The sequence below is a fragment of the Eurosta solidaginis genome, chromosome 3 (assembly GCF_040869045.1).
Source record: "Eurosta solidaginis isolate ZX-2024a chromosome 3, ASM4086904v1, whole genome shotgun sequence".
Classification (NCBI taxonomy): domain Eukaryota; kingdom Metazoa; phylum Arthropoda; class Insecta; order Diptera; family Tephritidae; genus Eurosta; species Eurosta solidaginis.
This window is the reverse complement of record NC_090321.1, coordinates 152,659,606-152,681,311: the sequence shown is the minus strand read 5'-3', so window position 1 is coordinate 152,681,311 and position 21,706 is coordinate 152,659,606. Positions and strand designations below refer to the sequence as shown.

At 35.0% G+C, this 21,706-nt stretch overlaps 2 protein-coding genes across 4 annotated transcripts in view; both read right to left on the bottom strand.

Annotated features, from left to right (window-relative positions):
* Positions 1 to 21,706, bottom strand: part of ana (anachronism) — a 216,915-nt gene that overhangs the window by 182,062 nt on the left and 13,147 nt on the right. The window lies entirely within an intron of this gene.
* Positions 16,764 to 20,707, bottom strand: LOC137244376 (uncharacterized). The gene is made up of 6 exons (XM_067773308.1): positions 20,313 to 20,707; positions 18,298 to 18,352; positions 18,151 to 18,225; positions 17,474 to 17,649; positions 17,246 to 17,405; positions 16,764 to 17,188 (listed from the first exon to the last, which is right to left on the bottom strand). Exons 2-6 carry the CDS (start codon positions 18,350 to 18,352, stop codon positions 17,049 to 17,051), a joined length of 606 nt encoding a protein of 201 aa, XP_067629409.1. The 5' UTR covers positions 20,313 to 20,707; the 3' UTR covers positions 16,764 to 17,048.

The window sequence follows — 21,706 nt, the reverse complement described above, 5'->3', positions numbered from 1 at the left end:
ATAAGTAGTGACTAACCTGCAGAGGTACAGGGTAATGTTCTCTCTAAAAAATGGTGTAACAATTCCTTCTTAAAGCGCAACGCTTGAATTATACAATAAATAAAAAAATAAAAAATGTGGACTTGTAGCCAATTTATCAAGAAATTGCGGTGTCGGTTTACAAGGACCTCCTTTGAGCAAGCAATTTACAAACGTGTATGTTTTGTCAAAATGTTCTGAGCAAACGCACGGGCACTTAAGAAGGCTATATTCTCTTGCTTTCCATACTTCGATCCATGGTTCTTCCACCAAAACAATTTTCGGGAGCTCGAAAAACTTATTAAAAACCTTCTTTGCTAGGCCGATATTTCGTATTAAAATATTTCCAAGGCATGGGGCTCATTTTTGTCTTTTTTTTAAATAACTATGAAAGTAATTTAGTCGTATTCGTTAATATGAAATCCGTCAAAATTAGAAAAATTCGTAACATTTTTCAATCTGGTAGCTTTTTTTTGGTGAAGTTGTTATAGTCGCCGCAAAAGTCAAGTGGCTACCGTCAGACTAAATAGAACTACCTCCATTTTTTGTATCATGGTCTAAGGTCTTTTTAGATATCTTTCATACTTTAACCGTTTTTGATTTATGAAAAATTTATTTTGTCAAAATTTTCCAAATCCAGCATTATTTACTTAATTATCATGTTTCTAAAGTTTGTCAAAATTTTATAAATATAAATACAATATATGTACCTAAAAAGGGAGAGTGGGTGGGAGATAAATGGAATAAGGGATGGAGAAGAATTAGAAGAAAAAATTTAAGATAAAGCAGAAGATAATGGGATGGAGAATGGAGGCACCCTCAATTTTGGGCAGGATCGAACATAAATCGAAAACGAACCACAGTGAAATTCCTTTGGTGATACTTGATGCCACGGCAACGAATTGAAACAGGCACTGCAATGTCGGCCCATGCAGACTCCTATGCAAGCACAATTTAACACCAACAAAAGCAATGTTGGAGACTCAAGCGCTGACCACGATACCAATGCTGATGCTAATGTTCGGCGCGAAAATTGTATAGGCACATCTACAGACTTACTGAGACAAAGTGCCGGTCAGGCTGAAAAAAGTAAACGCCTGGCTCTGTATTTTGCCTCTGTTGTTGTTTCTGGCGCTTTTTGCATACGATAGTAGTATTTACAGCATAAGTCTTTATGAAAGGTAAAAAAATTATAACAACAGTAATAATGGATTGCTTTAAGCAGACATACACATAATGCGTCAGGTATATTTTGACCACTTTGCTTGTCTGCCTGTCTGTCTGGTCGTCTGCTAGAGGGAATGCATTGAAGGGCGTGTGTGCAGATGACGAGCGGCTGTCCGCAGTAAGTGACGTTGCAATAAAATGCAGGAATCATTTTAGGTTGCATATACCCATGAATATAAGTATGTACACAGTAGAAAAAGGAAGCAGGAGAAGCACATACAGAAGCTGTTCTCCAGTCACTAGAGAAACTTTCCATTTGGATGATTTCATTAATTATTTCTTATATGAAACCTGCGAAGTTGCAAGCTCTTGTCGTATGGCGTCTAAGAGATAGCTTATGGAACGAAATCGCTTCAAGTAATTTACAAATGACTTCTTCTGCGACATTGTCTTATCGCTTCCAAATAAACAACTTTTTTCATGCCAACTTGTTACTCGAGAAATACAATTGAGCCCACTCTCAGTGGGGCGTTGTATAAATCTGCGAAACGGTTTGTGTAGACGCCTAAACAGACTTAAAAAAACGTATATAATATAAATATCTTTCCAATATATGTACATCATAAATATTATTAGCCGGCCGCCATGGAGTGATGGTAGCATGCTCACCCTAACACGCCGAAGATCCCGTGTTCAAAGCAACATCAAAAATCAAAAAAATTTAAGCGGGTTCTAAGGTTCTGCCTTGCAGCTGCCGTTCGGAGTCGGCATAAAACATGTAGATCCCGTTAAAAGGAGCACAACGCAGTTTGGAAGAGAAGTCAGGTTGAATCTGCTCGGAGGTAAATCGCGTAAAGTATTTATTTTTTCGCATGGTATTAAGGTCACCCGCATCGAACATTTCAATTACCCTAAAAAATTGTGTAAGGAATTTTAATTTTAAACCTTCTGACTCCTTGTTGTTGTAACAGTGCTTCGCCCTGCCCAAGTCGGTATGTCTAATTATGGAAATAGAGCCATACAGGTACATGCTACAATAAAAATTGTTTAACACTGTTTTCTAGAGTACTGTGCACTTTAAAATATAGCTGGGCCGCCGAAGTGTGGAGGTAGCATGCTTGGCCAACACACCGAAAACCCTGAGTTGAAGTCCCGATAAAAGAAACAACGAAATGGTTGAGGAAAAGTGTTTCTATGTGGGCCGCCTCTTTGCAGTGGTTTGGTAATCACTTCGAGTATATTTCTGCCTTGAAAAACTTCTCAACAAAAATTCATCTGCCAGTGGATGCCATTCAAAGTCGGCATAAAAAAAGTAGGTCCCGTCACGCTAGTTTGTAGGAAAAATTAAAATCACGAGGCAAATTGTTGTTTTTATCATTAAGTATACTGATTCACAAGTTAGTCAAGGCTTAAGTCTATTCTATTGGAAATTGGGAAGAAAAGAAATTTCGTAAAAATTAAAAGGAAGTCATCTTGTAGAGCGTTAAATTCTTTTTTGCTAAATATGACGAAAAATTTAAAAGTGTTAGGCAGATCACCTTAACGTTGATATTAGGACTTCATATGTTTAGAGGGATATATTGAAATCTTAATAAAACCTAACAACAGGAATATTATAAAAAAAACGCAACATTTTAACGATCTAGTCAGCATTCATTGCAGAACAATGGCATTAAGAGGTGGTACTAGTTCTCAATGTATCTTTACGCAGGCTTTTCAACTGACACTTTTAAAATTGTGATGCGTTCTGAACTCTGTCAGTTGTGGGTGGTATCTGCCTTCCATTCAAGTGGAGTCTGACTACAAAATTATGCTTCTTTGTAATACGTACATTTTGCTCTGACTAGCACCAGTTAGGAGGTAGTCATAAACCCTACATTTAGGGCTGCCACTTTACGTTACTTTTCCTCTCGCATTTTTCCTTCAGGGCCGTGCATATGTTTGAGTGTGTATGTTTTACAATTTTAAAAGTTGACCATGATCTGTTTTGAATTTTTTTTTGTTAAGTAAATATACGCGGCCGCCGTGGTGTGGTCGTAGCGTGCTTGGCCTACTACACCGAACATCGTGGGTTCAATTCCCTGTCAAAGCAACACCGAAAATTTAGAAAAAAGGTTTGTTAATTTTTTTTTTAAATACACAGTGGTTTTCAAACTTTTTGAAGTCGTGACCCAAAAGTGGCTTTCGAAAAATCTGGCGATCTACCATGCCTTCCTAGTAATAGAACTTTAAAGAAAAAGGATCGATACCGGTACTCATATAAAATACTCGGATCAAAGTATCAATGCTAGTACTCATACAAAGTATCGAGTATACTCGATCCAAGTGAGTACTTCGGAAATTTTATCAAAAGTGAAAAAAAATTTTTTTTTAAATGAGGTGTTATGTTTTGAATTTAGTACAAAACAAGCAAGGGAAGTTAAAGTTTGGACGAAACCGAACACTATATACTTGAATGTGTGCTCTTAAATATATTTTAAGGAAACGTCACGAACACTAAATGATTTAAAAGATTTTTGATCGACTTTGGGCATTTAAGAAAAGTTTTTTTAATTCAGAAAACAGCTTTTCTGAACGGGGTCGCACTTCAGCAGTGGTTTCGCAAGCACGCCGAGTGTATTTCACCCATGAAAGCTTCCCAGTGAAAATTCATCTGCTTTGCAGATGCCGTTAGGAACCGGAATGAAATAGCACGGCGTAAATTGAAAGAGTAGTTCGGTCTAGATCTCCTCAGACGTAAATCGCGTGAAGTATTTTTTCCATGGCACTAAACGATTTGTGGGCAAATTAACTAAATAGAAGGGGATTATAACAATTTTCCTTTTTTAAACTTTTTTACTTTGTAATATCATATCCCCACTGGAAGTATTGCTACGTACCAAATATATATATAATGAAAATTTCTTTAAGATTAAAATTGTAAGCCCCTATTTTTCAAAGTAGGCGTGTTCCTTATCCGCTTTTGATCGAATCTATATATAATACCTAGGACCACATTTCCGTCAAATTGCAAGAGGATATCAATAGATTTTGATTGATGGCTTGCAAAACTTTTAAATTTTCTTCTCTAAATTTTCTTTCTCTCAAAATTGTAATAAACTTATATTGTACCTCGTAACTTTTTCTTATCCATTCGTCAAGTTCCTCCACTTCATCAGTACTTGTTAAAGCATTGTTCCTTTTTCCCATTTCCCAAAGTGGGCATGGATATAATCTGATTTCGACCATTTTCAATAAAAGCTGCTAGCTCCATCCAATAAAGTTTCATAGAAGAACGAAAAAGCTATATTGCATGACAAGCTTAAATGTATTCAAATTTTCTGGAGTTAGCAGCCTTTCATTATTTTGTTGAGGCTATTGATTCTGGCCATAATAATGAAGGCGCTGACTAGATGAACGAGCGCAATAATTGAACTGGAGGGGATAGCTTACAAAATTATCTGAGTGGCTAATTGCCTGAAATAATAAACGCAAATACTCATTAGAAAACAGAGCTATGACATACAATTTTCTGAAAATGTTAAAAGTAAAGTTGGATGGCTAATAAATGATACATGAATTAACAAACAAATATCATGAAAATTCTTTCACATTCTACAGCTCTAAACAAAATAATACGAAGTTGTGCTTGGGTACAACTAGTCAGAATATATAACATAGGTATGCCCCATTTTCAAATTTTGTTGAAAACTATCCAACGGTGTGAAAGCTCTAAATATACAGAAAATTCTTATCCAATATAGTAGTCAAAGAAAATATATACACATATGTACGTCATTCAAAGATATCTGGCTTTATATGTGTGAGGTTCTGTGTGTGCTATGATTTGAAAACACTCGTATATGATTTGTTGTTATTTCTGTAATATAAAATACAATTCACCAGCCTATGTATGGTGCTAAGTTGTCAAAATAATTTATTTATTTTTAAAAGTTTCAAAAACATTTTGGTAAAAAAAATGCCAAATAACAATCAACAAATAAGTAAGTATTGATAAAAGGATTAGCGTCTCCATAATGTATTTTTCAACTATCCCGTCGTTTTTTTGTCCCATTTTGTTGTATTGTCACGATGACCTGAACTATGAGTAATACTACATACATACATATGTATATGTGGACACACATATATTTTTAAGTTGCTTTAACAGATTAAAATGCAAATTAAATTTTCACCTCAACAAACGGTAGTAATGCTCATTTGGACAGCTGTTTTCGAAAATTCTAAAAATTAAAGTATTTTGCTTAAAATGAATTTTTTGTATCATTATTTTCCATTATACTATGTACAGACCATTTTTGTAATACTGCTATACTGCTACAAAACATGAACCAATAAACAGATCCCGCATTAAAAAATGAGAGAGGCAAAAAATTATAGTTGGCTGGGAAATAAATTTCTCGACGTCACGTCATGCTTTTGGAAACATGTTTTATTGCTGGCGCAGTGTTCAGACTTTATTCCAATCGGAGTATTTTGCTCCGCTCTTACTTCCTACTATATTTTTTATCTTAAAGATTTATTTGGGTTGAGTTGAAAACTAAATAGTATTATTGCCTAATATATTTTGTTTGAAGTTTTCAATGCATATGTACGTATGGAAAGCTGATTGTTTACAAGTGACGATTGGACGAAATGATTGTTCGTGTCTTAAAATATGTTCGTGTCTTAAGAATGTTTGTTCACATTTTTCGTATGGAATCAGAATAGAAGGACTAAAATGCAAGCAAAAAATATGTCCGGACGCGATTTGTAAATCCTGCCTAAATTCAACATACTGCTCTTCTTGAAGTTTTATATAAAAATGAAGTACGTTGAGTCAGTGAGGTCAGCTAACCCTGTTTTGCGATAACAGTCGCCAATTGGAAGCACCAAGCGAGGTCAAAGCTTCCTCCAACTGTCTCTCCAAACTCAGTTAAGGTCTTCTCTTTCCTCATAACATGACCTAGCTAGCGAAGCTTTCTGTTTTTATTCGCTGCCTGCACTATCGTCATATCTGCGAAAAGCTCATATAGCTCATCATTATACCTCATTCGATACTCGCCGTCGACATCATGGATAGGACTATAAATCCTCCGGAGAACTTTTCTCTCGAATACTCCAAGAGCCATCTCATCTTCTCTCGACACCTTCCAGTATTCCGAGCCATAAATCAGTACAGTTATGATGAGTGACTTGTAGAGCGAGAATTTTGTTCGTCGAGACTTTACTTTTCAATTGCTTAAAGAAGCATTTGTTGGCAAGAGTTATTCTCCGTTTGTTTTCTAGGCCGATATTGTTTTTGCTTTTAATGCTGCTTCCCAAATAGACGAAATCCTTCACAGTCTCCAATTTATATCAGTCAACAGTGACGTGGCTACAAAGGCCCCGATGACAGCAAGTACTTCGTCTTTTCCACATTACATACCAACTCTTCGCCTCTGTACGTCAGTTACCAGGTCACCATTATCATTCCTACAGAATGAAACCTTCTGTCATTAAAAGAGTATGAAAAATGTATGATAAACCGAAAATAATAATAATATTTTTCGCGATAAATAACCGGGGAGATAGAGCCTACTTTTCTTCCAGAATGTTGTGTGCTAATGGGAGCATTATTTGGTAATCCTACACGTTTTAGGCAGACTCCATGTGCATCTGAAAAGGCAGATAACTTTTTTGCTGAGAAACTTTTCATTACGAAAACACAATCGAAAGGATTGCCAAGCCACCAAATCAAATTGATGTTAGTTGTTCGCCCGCTTTCAAAAAAGAAAAAAAATATACTCCGAACATTTTATTTTTACTCCGCCGTAGTCGTTAACAGTTTTAAATACTCCGAACACTGGCAGCCAAATATGAGAGAAATACAATAAATCGAAAAACTTCAAAAACGCTACTTCATTAAACTATTTTTTCAAATTCGATTACAAATACAACAATTCCGGAATGCGGTATCTTGGCTGATTTGTTTATGATACGACACGGTGAATTCTGCTCGCAAACTTTTGCCTATTAAGACCCACTCTGTAGACTTCAGCGTACTTACTTACCAGACAGAACTTATGATCCCTATTGACTAAACACTCAATCGGCACAGCTTGTACTGCGAAGCAAAGTAAAAACTGAACTGGGGGACGAGATCTATGAGTTTTACGCCAATTCCGAACGGCATCTGTAAGGCAGATGGGTTCTCACTGAGAAGCTTCTCATGGCAGAAATTTACTCGGAGTAGTTGCCAAATCACTGCCGAGGGGCGACACGCTTAGAAAAACGTTTTCTAATTGAAAAAATTTGTTTCTAAATTTTTGATTTTGCTTTGTCCTCGACTTGAACCCAGGATTTTCGGTGTGGTAGGTGGAGCACCCTACCACCACACCACGGAAGCCACCGTGCTTTAAACCAATAAATAAATTAATTAATCCCAACAGCTAGCGGGCTAAAGACTTTAGTTATGACTAAAACCCATAGGCCTAAAAAGTTGACCGAGCTACTACCTTAGTGCTGCTAGTTTTCAGAACGTACCGTATCAATATCCGGCAACGGACAGTTTTACTTACTTGCATAATTGGCGCTCAACCGTTTAAACTACTATGGCCGTCCACCTAGGCACGCCAGTCGCTTCTTCGAAAATAAATCGTTTTCCACCTGGTCCGTCCAGCGGAGTGGGGGCCGCCCTCTTCCTCCGCTTCCACAGGCGGCTTCCACTGAAAGTGCTTTCTTTGCCGGAGCATCATCTTTCATTCGCATAACATAATCTAGCCAGCGTGGTTGCTGCGTTTTAATCCACTGGACTAGGTTGATGTCTGCGTAAAGCTCGTACAGCTCATAATTAAATCTTCTTAGCCACTCGCCGTCGCGAAAGCGAACTTCGTTTTGTTCTCAGTCACCATCAAACCCATCTTTTCCTCTTCTTTTTCCGGTTTGGAGTAAGTCGAATTTACAGTGCGGGTGTTCAGGCCGATGATATCAACGTCGTCAGCATACGCCAGTAATTCCACGCTTTTATAGAATATTGTTCCAGAGCGGATAAGTTCTGCAGCTTGTATTATTTTATCCACTATCAAATTAAAGAAATCACACGATATTGGGCCACCTTTTCTGAAACCTCGTTCCGTTTCGAACACTTTGGAGATGTCCTTCAGAATTTTGGCGGAGCTTATGGTGATGCTCAACGAAATTTTTTCAGTCGTATACGTTTTGTGGAGAAACCAAATTCAGACATAGCGGCATATAGGCAGCTCATTTCCGTGCTGTCGAAGGCGGTTTAAAAATCGACGAAGAGGCGATGTGTGTCAATTCTTTTTTCGCGGTTTTTTTTTTTTAATTCGGCGCATGAAAATCTGGTCGGTGCTATACTTTCCACATCTGAAGCGGCACTAATAAGGTCCAATTTCAGCTGATTCACAGTGAGCTTCAATCTTTCGCGCACTGCGCTGGACGGAACCTTATATGCGATATTAAGAAGGCTGATTCCACAACAGATGGCGTAGTTTTCAGGACCCCTTTCTTGTAGACTGGGTAAAGAACACTTAGATTCCAATAGTCAGGCATGTATTTGTTCGACCATTTTTTGGAAAATAAGTTGATGCATGCGCCTTACCAAATCTGTCAGCGCCCGCGGCCTTGTTGTTTTTGAATCCGTGTTGTTTTTATACTCAGTTTACCAGAGCTCATAGAGTATATTAACTTTGATTGGATAACGGTTGGTTGTACAGGTATAAAGGAATCGAAAAAAATTTGATTGAGCCATGTCCGTCCGTCCGTTAACACGATAACTTGAGTAAATTTTGCGGTATCTTGATGAAATTAGGTATGTAGGTTCCTGAGCACTCATCTCAGAATTCGAGCTAACTGAATATCTAATTGCATTAGCAGAAGTCAATTAAATTTATAATTGTAAAGGTAAACCAATTTTTTTTGCTAATGGCAACTAATTGCAATTAGATTTACCATTAGAAAAAAAATTTCAATTATCTAATGGGAATTTCTAATTGTTTAATGAATTAGAGAATTTCGCAAATGAAGGTTAATTAGCAACCATTAGCATTATCTAATCATTACTTAAAATCTATGTTCTAGAGTCACCCCTGGTCCACCTTTATGGCGATATCTCGAAAAGGCGACCACCTAAAGAACTAAGACCCACTCCCTTTTAAAAAGACTTATTAACACCTTTCATTTGATACCCATATCGTACAAACAAAGTCTAGAGTCATCCCTGGTCCACCTTTATGGCGATATCCCGAAAAGGCGACCAATTATACAACTACCACCACTCCCTTTTAAAAACTAATTGCAATTAGATTTACCATTAGAAAAAAAATTTCAATTATCTAATGGGAGTTAGTTGAACTATTTCTAATTGTTTAATGAATTAGAGAATTTCGCAAATGAAGGTTAATTAGCAATCATTAGCATTATCTCAGGCATGCTTAACGAACGAAACGATATCCTTTCGTTACGATAATCAACGCTAATAAACGAAACGAAGTCACTTCGTTTCGTTTATTAACGTTAAGAACGTCAAATTAACGTTAATTTGACGATCTTAACGTTAATAAACGAAACGAAGTGACTTCGTTCCGTTTATTAGCGTTGATTATCGTAACGAAATGATATCGTTTCGTTCGTTAAGCATGCCTGCATTATCTAATCATTACTTAAAATCTATGTTCTAGAGTCACCCCTGGTCCACCTTTATGACGATATCTCGAAAAGGCGACCACCTAAAGAACTGAGGCCCACTCCCTTTTAAAAAGACTCATTAACACCTTTCATTTGATACCCATATCGTACAAACAAAGTCGAGAGTCATCCCTGGTCCACCTTTATGGCGATATCCCGAAAAGGCGACCAATTATACAACTACCACCACTCCCTTTTAAAATACTCATTAACCCTTTCGTTTGATACCCATATTGTACAAACGCATTCTAGAGTCACCTCTGGTCCACCTTTATGGCGATATCTCGAAAAGGCGTCCACCTATTGAACTAAGGCCCACTCCCTTTTAAAATGCTCATTAACCCCTTTCATTTGATACCCATATCGTACAAACAAATTCTAGGATCACCCCTGGTCCACCTTTATGGCGATATCTCGAAACGGCGTACACCTATGGAACTAAGGATCACTCCCTTTTAAAATAATCATTAACATCTTTCATTTGATACCCATATCGTACAAACAAATTTTAGGATCACCCCTGGTCCACCTTTATGGCGATATCTCGAAACGGCGTCCACCTATGGAACTAAGGATCACTCCCTTTTAAAATAATCATTAACACCTTTCATTTGACACCCATATCGTACAAACAAATTCTAGAGTCACCCCTGGTCCACCTTTATGCCGATATCTCGAAAAGGCGACCACCTATACAACTACCACCACTCCCTTTTAAAACCCTCATTAATACCTTTAATTTGATACCCATATCGAACAAACACATTCTAGAGTCAGCCCTGGTCCACCTTTATGGCGATGTCTCGAAAAGGCGTCCACCTATAGAACTAAGCCCCACGCCCTTTTAAAATACTCATTAAAACCTTTCGTTTGATACCCATATAGTACAAACGGTCCGCTCCTTTTTAGTTAGTCTCTAAACAAAAGCGGTTAAATTAAAAAGCGTTTAATGTCATACGCCGATCAAAAATCGACCACTTGAAATGAAATTCGGTAATAAAATAGTTTTGAGGACAATAACTGTAGAGGTCCACAATAAAACACAACAATTACATATTTTGAAAAAAAAAATCATCTTTTAATGCAGATCCTTTCCACTTGCAGATTTTCATCGAAATTTCGAATGGCTTATTTAAAAATACATCATGTATTACCATTTCTCACTGGTTTCCAAATAAATGATATATTTAAATTTTTTTACTAAGTCATTGATCACCCAACGTTCCGAGTCCTTCAAGGAAACTCAAATAGAAAGCTCTTGCCAAACCAGTTTTCGAAAGGAGAAAATAGGAAACATGAAAGCAAGGCTCGAGGAAGTTAAGTGTATAAACTTAAGAATTCTAACAAAAATTAGATCTGGAAATAGGAAGATAATTAATGTAGAAAAGACTAAATCTTGGGCAAATATATAAAAAACAAGTAAGGAAGGTTAAGTTCGGATGTAACCGAACATTACATACTTAGTTGAGAGCTATGGTGACAACATAAGGGAAAATAACCATGTAGGAAAATGAACCGAGGGAAACCCTGGAATGTGGTTGTATGACATGTGTATCAAATGAAAGGCATTAAAGAGTACTATATGAGGGAGTGGGCCATAGTTCTATAGGTGGACGCCATTTAGGGATATCGCCATAAAGGTGGATCAGGGTTGACTCTAGAATTTGTTTGTACGATATGGGTATCAAATGAAAGGTGTTAATGAGTATTTTAAAAGGGAGTAATCCTTAGTTCCGTAGGTGGACGCCGTTTCGAGATATCTCCATAAAGGTGGACCAGGGATGACCCTAGAATTTGTTTGTACAATATGAGTATCAAAAAAAAAAAGGTGCTAATGAGTATTTTAAAAGGGAGTGATCCTTAGTTCCATAGGTGGACGCCGTTTCGAGATATCGGTATAAAGGTGGAGCAGGAGTGACCCTAGAATTTTTTTGTACGATATGGGTATCAAATTAAAGGTATTAATGAGTATTTTAAAAGGGAGTGTGCCTTAGTTCTATAGGTGGACGCCGTTTCGAAATATCGCCATAAAGGTGGACCAGGGGTGACTCTAGAATGTGTTTGTACAATATGGGTATCAAACGAAAGGTGTTAATGAGTATTTTGAAAGGGAGCGGGCCTTAGTTCTATAGGTGGACGCCTTTTCGAGGTATCGCAATAAAGGTGGACCAGGGGTGACTCTAGACTTTGTTTGTACGATGTGGGTATTAAATGAAAGGTGTTAATGAGTATTTTTAAAAGGGAGTGGGCCTTCGTTCTATAGGTGGTCGCCTTTTCGAGATATCGCCATAAAGGTGGACCAGGGGTGACCCTAGAATATGTTTGTGCGATATGGGTATCAAATGAAAGGTGTTAATGAGTATTTTAAAAGGGCGTGGGGCTTAGTTCTATAGGTGGACGCCTTTTCGAGATATCGCCATAAAAGTGGACCATGGGTGACTCTAGAATGTGTTTGTACGATATTGGTATCAAATTAAAGGTATTAATGAGAGTTTTAAAAGGGAGTGGTGGTAGTTGTATATGTGAAGTCGTTTTCGAGATATCGACCAAAATGCGGACCAGGGTGACCCAGAACATCATCTGTTGGATACCGCTAATTTATTTATATATATGTAATACCTGCAAAGATTTCAAGGGTTTTTTATTTCGCCCTGCAGAACTTTTTCATTTTCTTCTACTTAATATGGTAGGTGTCACAACCATTTTTAAAGTTTTTTCCAAAGTTATATTTCGCGTCAATAAACCAATCCAATTACCATGTTTCATCCCTTTTTTCGTATTTGGTATAGAATTATAGCATTTTTTTGATTTTTCGTAATTGTGGGCGTGGTCATAGTGGATTTGGTTAATTTTTTATACCAAGATAAAGTACGTTCAGATAAGTACGTGAACTAAGTTCAGTAAAGATATGCCGATTTTTGCTGTAGTTATCGTGTTAACGGCCATGCGGAAGGACAGACGGGCGACCGTGTATAAAAACTGGGCGTGGCTTCAACCGATTTGGCCCATTTTCACAGAAAACAATTAACGTCATAAAATCTATGCCCCTACCAAATTTCAAAAGGATTGGTAAATTTTTGTTCGACTTATGGCATTAAAAGTATCCTAGACAAATTAAATGAAAAAGGGCGGAGCCACGCCCATTTTGAAATTTTCTTTTATTTTTGTATTTTGTTGCACCATATCATTACTGGAGTTGAATGTTAACATAATTTACTTATATACTGTAAAGATATTAAATTTTTTGTTAAAATTTTACTTTAAAAAATTTTTTTTTTAGAAGTGGGCGTGGTCCTTCTCCGATTTTGCTAATTTTTATTAAGCGTACATATTGTAATAGGAGTAACGTTCCTGCCAAATTTCATCATGATATCTTGAACGACTGCCAAATTACAGCTTGCAAATTTTTAAATTACCTTATTTTAAAAGTGGGCGTTGCCACGCCCATTGTCCAAAATTTTACTAATTTTCAATTCTGCGTCATAAGTTCAACTCACCTACCAAATTTCATCGCTTTATCTGCCTTTCGTAATGAATTATTGCACTTTTTCGGTTTTTCGAAATTTTCGATATCGAAAAAGTGGGCGTGGTTATAGTCCGATATCGTTCATTTTAAATAGCGATCCGAGATGAGTGCTCAGGAACCAAAGTCAGAATCGGCCAGAAAAGAAAATGGGTATTTCTTGTAGAGTTTTTATAATGCTATCAACTATAGATGGCTCACATGTTACATTACCTGACGTTTTATATTCAAGAAACATGCTAAGCTCGAATTATATTTAACTTTATCGTAATTATCGTATAGAAAGAGCTTAAAAGTGCCCTTTTTGATGTAAGGGATGGAGTACGTAATTGCGGCTATTTCAAGTTCCCAGAAGAGAAATATGAGTGGAATTCACAGTGTTCTTTGCTCTAGCCATAACGCAACGAGGCAAGGCCACCCCTTATGTATATATCCCACATGTCAAGGAAAACTTCACCACACTAGTTTCGAACTAGCTCAGAACTGCCGCTTTAAGAGACGGTACTGTTTCTTATTCTGTCCCTTCACAGTGCTTTTAAATAACGTTTTTAACATTTATATGTCCTACGAAATGCAGGGTTGTCGCAAAAATACACAAAAAGCACAAATTAAAGAGTCACACTAATTAAGTTTCACAGATTTTTTGCAGCTGAGTCTACCGATGAATTGGTTTAAGACGTTTAGAACTAAACCGCGTACGTAAGTAGGTACATACAAATTTACATAAATCGTACTTTGAAAGCAACTTAGAGTGTAAACGTTCACTTGTTGAGCATTTGCTTATAATTGTTCATCTGAAATCAATCGGTCAGTAATTAAAAAGGTGATAAATACCTTACAGATATGTTTATACTATACACGTATACATACATGAGCCGTTTATTTTGAAAGTGCCATAAGTCATTTCCAACTCATGGTCTTAAATGCATTGTTATTTTTGAACGAATGCATATATAGATGGTTCTACAATTATAAAATAATAATAAGAATTGCATCTTTTGGATATTGGACTCTAAAAAACTGGAGGCGAGGAGAGATACAAGCAAATTACCACTGAACCTAAACGACATGAAATGACTTATGCCACTTTCAAAATAAACGGCTCACATATCTCTTAAATTTAAGCTTAATTTTATTGGTTGTATGTATATAATTTTATTTAAGTCTAATAAAGTTTCATGATATATGTAATTCACCACTATACCTTGTGTTATATAAATTGGTGGTCAGGGGCGTAGCTCGCGGGGGCAAGTTTTTTAGACCTTTCATTACAGAAAACACCTGGAGGGTTTACTAACCCACTGTAGCTATAAATAACTCTTCTCAATTATTTTCATGTTTGATGACAAAAATCTGTGACACTTGGCAAGGTGGGAAAGTACCTTGTCACGTGATAACGACCTTCGTAAAAATCCATTCGCATCATAAATATGTATACTATAAACTAAAGGCCGTGGGAGAAGGTACTCACTGGGCCCTTATAAATGCGCTGCTGGAACAACCCAAAATTCGTTTACCTATACTTATAACCATATCTACATATATACGAGTGTTTCAATCGTTAGTGAAAATCTATGCCAGGCATTGGATAAGAAAATTGTCATTTCTATATTGCCAATATTCGTAGACTTCTATCCAACGCAATTACAAAAACTCTTCATAAACGATACACAGCTAGGTTGAACTGACCGGTCCGTGGAACTTCACATAGACTGAATGTGTCCACATTGATACACAGTTACTTTATTTAGACCTAAATTTCCTGTGTGGACTTTTCGAAAGCGTACCCCATAGTTAAGGTGACATTATATTTCCATAGAATTTGTTTATGCTACATAAAAATGTTGCATGAATGGCAAATAAAGGAATAGCCAATGATTATAACTGTATGGATTGAAATAGAAAATTCCAGGCCACTAACACCAAGAAAAAGTAAATACGCGCATTAATAGAGTTCCTAAAGCCTTCCTTCATAACTACCAATTTTAGGAAAGTAATATGTATTCACTTATTTTTGAGTATTTTCCAGATATTGTATTCAATTTGTAGATTAATTACTACGTTTAAGTGCTAGTATTTTTCCTTTATATATTCTATAACAATTTTTAAATTTATTAAAGAGATGCATGGTTTGCAATTTAGGCTCGAATTTCTAACCGTGTATTATAGATTTTGTCATTATACTGCTAAACCAACGTAAGAAAATACTTATAAGCACTAGCGGTAGTGGCTGCCAATGTGCAAAGTTTGAAGTATATGCTACAAAATTGGAGGAGTTTGTGCGATAGGAAATGGGCATATATGTATTGCTAGTACAATATGCTCGCAATGAGTTTTGAAATAGAAATCAAAAAAAAGACAGCCTACAAAATTTTTGTAATTATAGAGCATTAAATGTGACGAGAAAAAAATTTAAATTGAGGTACATTCGATTATTGAAAAACAAAAGCATTTAAACAGCAATATATATATATATCGGCACTCTGAGAGTGTAGTAGCATATATGGAAATATTATATGTAGTATTTTTCTTCAATTCCCAATAAACATTTTTGTCAAATCTCAGTTTGAGATACATTTGAGAATCAGTCCATTTCTCACATTTCAAACGTTAGTTTTCAAATGCATTTAAAATAACCGTTGATAGCGTTCTCAAGCTAAAAGGCTCATTTTTAATATGGGATTTTTCTTTATTTTCAAATTGAGAATTTTTGGATTCTCAACTTTTTCTCAAACGAAAATAAAGCGGAACGAAATGGAATCCAATTACTCTAATTTAATTGTTTATTCATTGTTACCTACGCTGTAAAAGAAATACCCAGTTTTAATAATAAGAGTTCTTTTTTATGAGTTTTGACAAATTTTTTAAATTTTCTTTATTCAGTTAATTCAAAAAAGTATATCAAAGCAAAAAATTAGTTACATGCCAGTTTTTCAACCATCTTTCTATTTTATTAAAATATTCTGTAACAAATATGTATACATTTTATATTGTTTAATGTTGATAGATAAATGAATAAAAAAATTAAAATTATATTATACAAAAATTATTATTTCATGAAAATCAAAAAACTAAGCATTAAATTCAATATTACAAAACAGCATAGGATGTAGAGAAACTCCGACTAGTTATATATACATGGTGAATACATTAAAATATTACTTCATGTTGATTAAGTACACATATAGGTAAACAAAAAACTTAGGCACAAGAATTTAAGGTTGCAAAGAAAAGTGCAAATGAGGTACAAAAGTTCCCATTAGTGACATAGATACAAGCCTAACATATTAGATGTGTTCATCTACAAAAAAATTATTACTGGAAGTTAGGAATTTCTGTCATTGCTCATACAAAACATCAACGATTAGTAATTCCAGTAACAATTTTTTTGTAAATGAACAGGCCTATTATTTCACATAAATAAAAAAAAAATTTACATAAAAGGTTACAAAAAATGCATATAGCTAGAAAAACTCCTACGGGTTACACATAAAAATGTTCTTTCAATTTAGTTGAAGAAGTGAAAAGAATTTAATACAAAAATTCAAATAAAATTTTTGTAGTTCAAAAATACAACAGAAATATCCTGCGTTTTTAAGAAAAAGGAAACATTAAATAATAAATAAGTAAATAAATAAAATGCATCTAAAAATTATTATATATAGATTATAATCTATTGCAAGCTGGTATTCTTCTGTTTTTCGTATTCAACCTTTTTATTTAGCCTAGTACTAGCGTGTTGGAAGAAGTTGATTGTCGCTCGTTCAAAATCACTGTCGTTGGCTACATTAGGAAATTTGAGACAAAAGGCTTCTAAATATAATAAACAAAATAACTAAAGCCACAACATATGATCATACGCGTAATTACGTTTCAGTGCTCCTGTTACACTTAGCGCCCTAGCTGATGTCTTCGTTTTAGTTCCTTGCCAGGAATACGATTGCGCAACATTGTCAGTTATTATTTTGCGCCAAGCCATTTTTATGAATTTAGTTGTACTTGCACAGATGATGGTCTGCAGTTCGGCCACCTGGAAAAAATAAACATGTATAAAATGGCTGCATTTTAATTGAATAGCTAAATTGTTAGGATATTCACCAAATCGTTATATTTATTCTCAGAGCTTTGAATTTTTGCTTCAAATTCGGAAAATTCATGCACTTCTGAAAAAGGTTTTTGCGGTAAAATCTTCTTCCTTTTTACAGTTGCAGAACTTGCGCCTAATTTAACTTCTTCCAATACCCTCTTTAACAACTTTTTTGTTGATTGATTTTCTGAAATTATTGAATTTATAGATATGTATGAATATTAGAAAAATATTTGCATGAAATAATTATATATATGGAAACTACGCCTCGTTTCAAGATTGTCTACTGGGCTGTTGCCAACAATGTGATTTTTTTATATAAGTATTAAGCAAGATATGCCAATAGGGGTATCAAATGAAAGGTATTTTAAGTCGTATACCAACTAAAGTACTTTCAAGGAGGATTATCATTATATATACATGGTTTGGCTGATTTTGAGTAAGGACAGTATTCTTCATTACAAAATTTTTTTAACTGTTCAATCAAATTTTTAACAATATTTTCGAGTATTCCATTTTTTCCATACAAAGTCAGAACAAAATTTAAATTTTGTATACTAAAGTTATACTAAAAATTGCATACTCGAAAATGTTATGAAAAACCTGACTAAAAATATAAAAGGGATTCAAGTTGAACATATCGCACACTAATTCAAAAAATTTTAATAAATAAATAAACAAATATTACCCTTTGATAAATTTGTTCTCCATTCGTCTATTTTCTTGTCTAAGGCATCAATATTCCTATTCAAATTATCCAAATCTGAAAAATGAACGGTAATAGACTATTAGTATAAACAATTTTAAATAAACAATGAATAGTCAAAAACCTTACCTTGTTTGGTAACTTGGTTATCTCCAGTAGACAAAAATGTGCTGATAAAATCCATCTATGAGTGAACAAGTGGTAAAAATACGAATTCGGTATTTTCAAAGTTATGAAATAAAATTACTTTTTTTGATATTTCATCTACAGAATGCTCAAATCGATCACTGGAAAAGTGTAAAGTGGCGCAACAATAAATATTAAAGTTTGATGACTTTATTGGTGTAATAAAAAGATCATTTAAATTTTTGACCTCCAAAGATATTACCTTTGGAACACAATTTTCATAAATAATATTTATTATCTTGAATATTTTTTTGTTTGCGCTATAAAAGTTGTCAGGATTTTTTATGGATAAATAAAATAAATTTGTATTAATTGAGTTTACTGGCCCATTTCGTAATTTTTCCTTTTCAATTTTTTCCGTAACACTTTCATTACAGAACAAGCTTTCTTCTACTAAACGATTATAAATCTGTGCAGCAATATGGTTTTTTTTTCTACATTTTCGTTTTAATTTAGACAAAAAGTTTTCAAATTTAAATGCGCTTACAGATTCTAAATCGCCAAAGTTTAATGCATCACTGTGTAAATGAGTAAGGCAATGAAAATTAAATGTTAAAAAAGAATCATCATAAAGCCTAGAGACATTTTTAACGAATTCATTTAAAAGAATTTTCGCACATTCATTATTTTCCGAACATGATTTTTTATCAAGTAAAATTCGAATACCCAAACTAAGTAACAAGAAATGGTGGTACCGTTCGGCGTCTAAGATATCGGCAAGTGTTTTTTAGTATATAATAGAAATTGCCTCAATTCTGTGGCCTTAAATCTTTCAATTTCCTTTAAGGTACGTGGACGTCGAGCGAACTCTCTAGGTACCTTATTACTCAAAAATAATATTTTAGAATTTAATGCATCAATCTGTGCAGATTTTAATGAATACGGCTCATTTCTTTGTTTAACCCAACCTACAAGCAAATTTTTCATCACACCAAGGCATACCACATGCATGTAGTCATATGGGAAGGATTTTACAACATCAATTGGCAATTTCTCAATGGCGGTTTGTTCTATTATTCTGTGATGATTTATATCAGACCTTAGGCGGAAATCTGAGTCTGTTCTACTACTACTATTCATTTCATGGTGAAAAATCATTCTATGGCCTTTACTATCCCCTTTCTGCGTACACTTTACGCAACAAAAATAACCCGTATGTCCCTTAACACCCAATATAAACGATCTTGCTGGAGCATCACAAACAAAAGAGCGACAGTGAATTGAATAATGCCTGCCATTGAAATCTAAACCTTGTTCCATTAAGTGCAACATTTCATCTACAAAACGTTGCAAGTATATATTTGGGCACAGTGGCTTGCTATTTCCGCAATAAGCACCTACGACCATAACAACCGGGTCCCCATTCACGTTTATTAAAATGGGCCATGCCTGCAAATTGGAACTTTTTGCTAGTGGAAGACCGTCAATATTTATGTTGAGGTGGATTTCAGAAGATATGAACGATTTTCTCATTAAAAAATCTGTAAGGGAATCTTCAACACCGTAGTGGAAATATTCTCCTGACCCCATTTTTTCCACTGGCGGTACCTTCGGAGTACATTTCAATGTCCTGCCATCTTTAGGAATGCCAGTAATATATTTCCGAAGTATTCTTAACAAGCCATTAGTTGCATCAGTGGAAATATTAAAATGGACGGCCCATACAGCAAGCTCTTCTCGAATAACACTTCCCATTTCACTTTCTGCATCAATGTCAGATTCCGAATAGTCGCAATCCACACTTTCTGAATCACTTCGATCATAAATAACACTATTGGAAATAGAAGGGCCTTCGCCTAAGGTGGCGCCTACTCCTGAACTTTCTATTATTCCCGGTGCTACTGTTGTGCCACTTTCGGTAAGCAAATTTATTATTTGCCTCACTTCACTTTTAACTCGTTTAGATTTATGCATAATGTAGTAAAATATCATTTAATATTATCAAAATGTATATATACCTCCTTATTTTTTCACTTTATGTCCAACTTCACTCAATAAAATAGCTTGTTTACATTTCCAGCTAAACTATGCAAATTAGAGATCGACGAATATCCACCGATTCGATAGATTTCGATATCTTTGCTATGTTGACATTTCAGGAATGGAATGAAATGAAAGCATATCTAAAACCATTCTCAAGTTGAAAAACAACGTTTGAGAAAAAGTTGGGAGAATATTTAGTTTCGAATGATTAATAATGCTGAATATCAAACTGAGAATTAATGTTTTCTCAAACAGTTGAGAGAAAAAAAATTGTCAAGTATGTCTCAAATTATTCTCAAGTTGAAGATCGACGTTTGAGAAAAAGTCGAGAAAATATGTTGTTTCAAATGATAAATAATGTTGAATATCAAACTGAGAATCAATGTTTTTCTCAAACATTTGAGATTTTTGTTTTCAGTGTTTGTTGGGTTTAGTCTACGAATTTTTACAATAATGAAGAAGATTTCCATGCATATTATATAGGTTTTTTTTTTGTTTTTTTTTTTTTTATACTCAGTTGAGCAGAGCTCACAGAGTATATTAAGTTTGATTGGATAACGATTGGTTGTACATATATAAAGGAATCGATATAGATATAGACTTCCATATATCAAAATAATCAGGATCGAAAAAGAATTTGATTGAGCCATGTCCGTCCGTCCGTCCGTCCGTCCGTTACACGATAAATTGAGTAAATTTTGAGGTATCTTGATGAAATTTGGTATGTAGGTTCCTGAGCACTCATCTCAGATCGCTATTTAAAATGAACGATATCGGACTATTACCACGTCCACTTTTTCGATATCGAAAATTTCGAAAAATCGAAAAAGTGCGATAATTCATTACAAAGGACAGCTAAAGCGACGAAACTTGGTTGGTGAGTTGAACTTATGACGCAGAATAGAAAATTAATAAAATTTTGGACAATGGGCGTGGCACCGCCCACTTTTAAAAGAAGGTAATTTAAAACTTTTGCAAGCTGTAATTTGGCAGTCGCTGAAGATATCGTGATGAAATTTGGCAGAAACGTTACTCCTATTACTATATGTATGCTTAAAAATTAGCAAAATCGGAGAAGGACCACGCCCACTTTTAAAAAAATATTTTTTAAAGTAAAATTTTAACAAAAAATTTAATATCTTTACAGTATATAAGTAAATTATGTCAACATTCAACTGCAGTAATGATATGGTGCAACAAATTACAAAAATAACAGAAATTTTCAAAATGGGCGTGGCTCCGCCCTTTTTCATTTAATTTGTCTAGGATACTTTTAACGCCATAAGTCGAACAAAAATTAACCAATCCTTTTGAAATTTGGTAGGGGCATAGATTTTGTGACGTTAACTGTTTTCTGTGAAAATGGGCG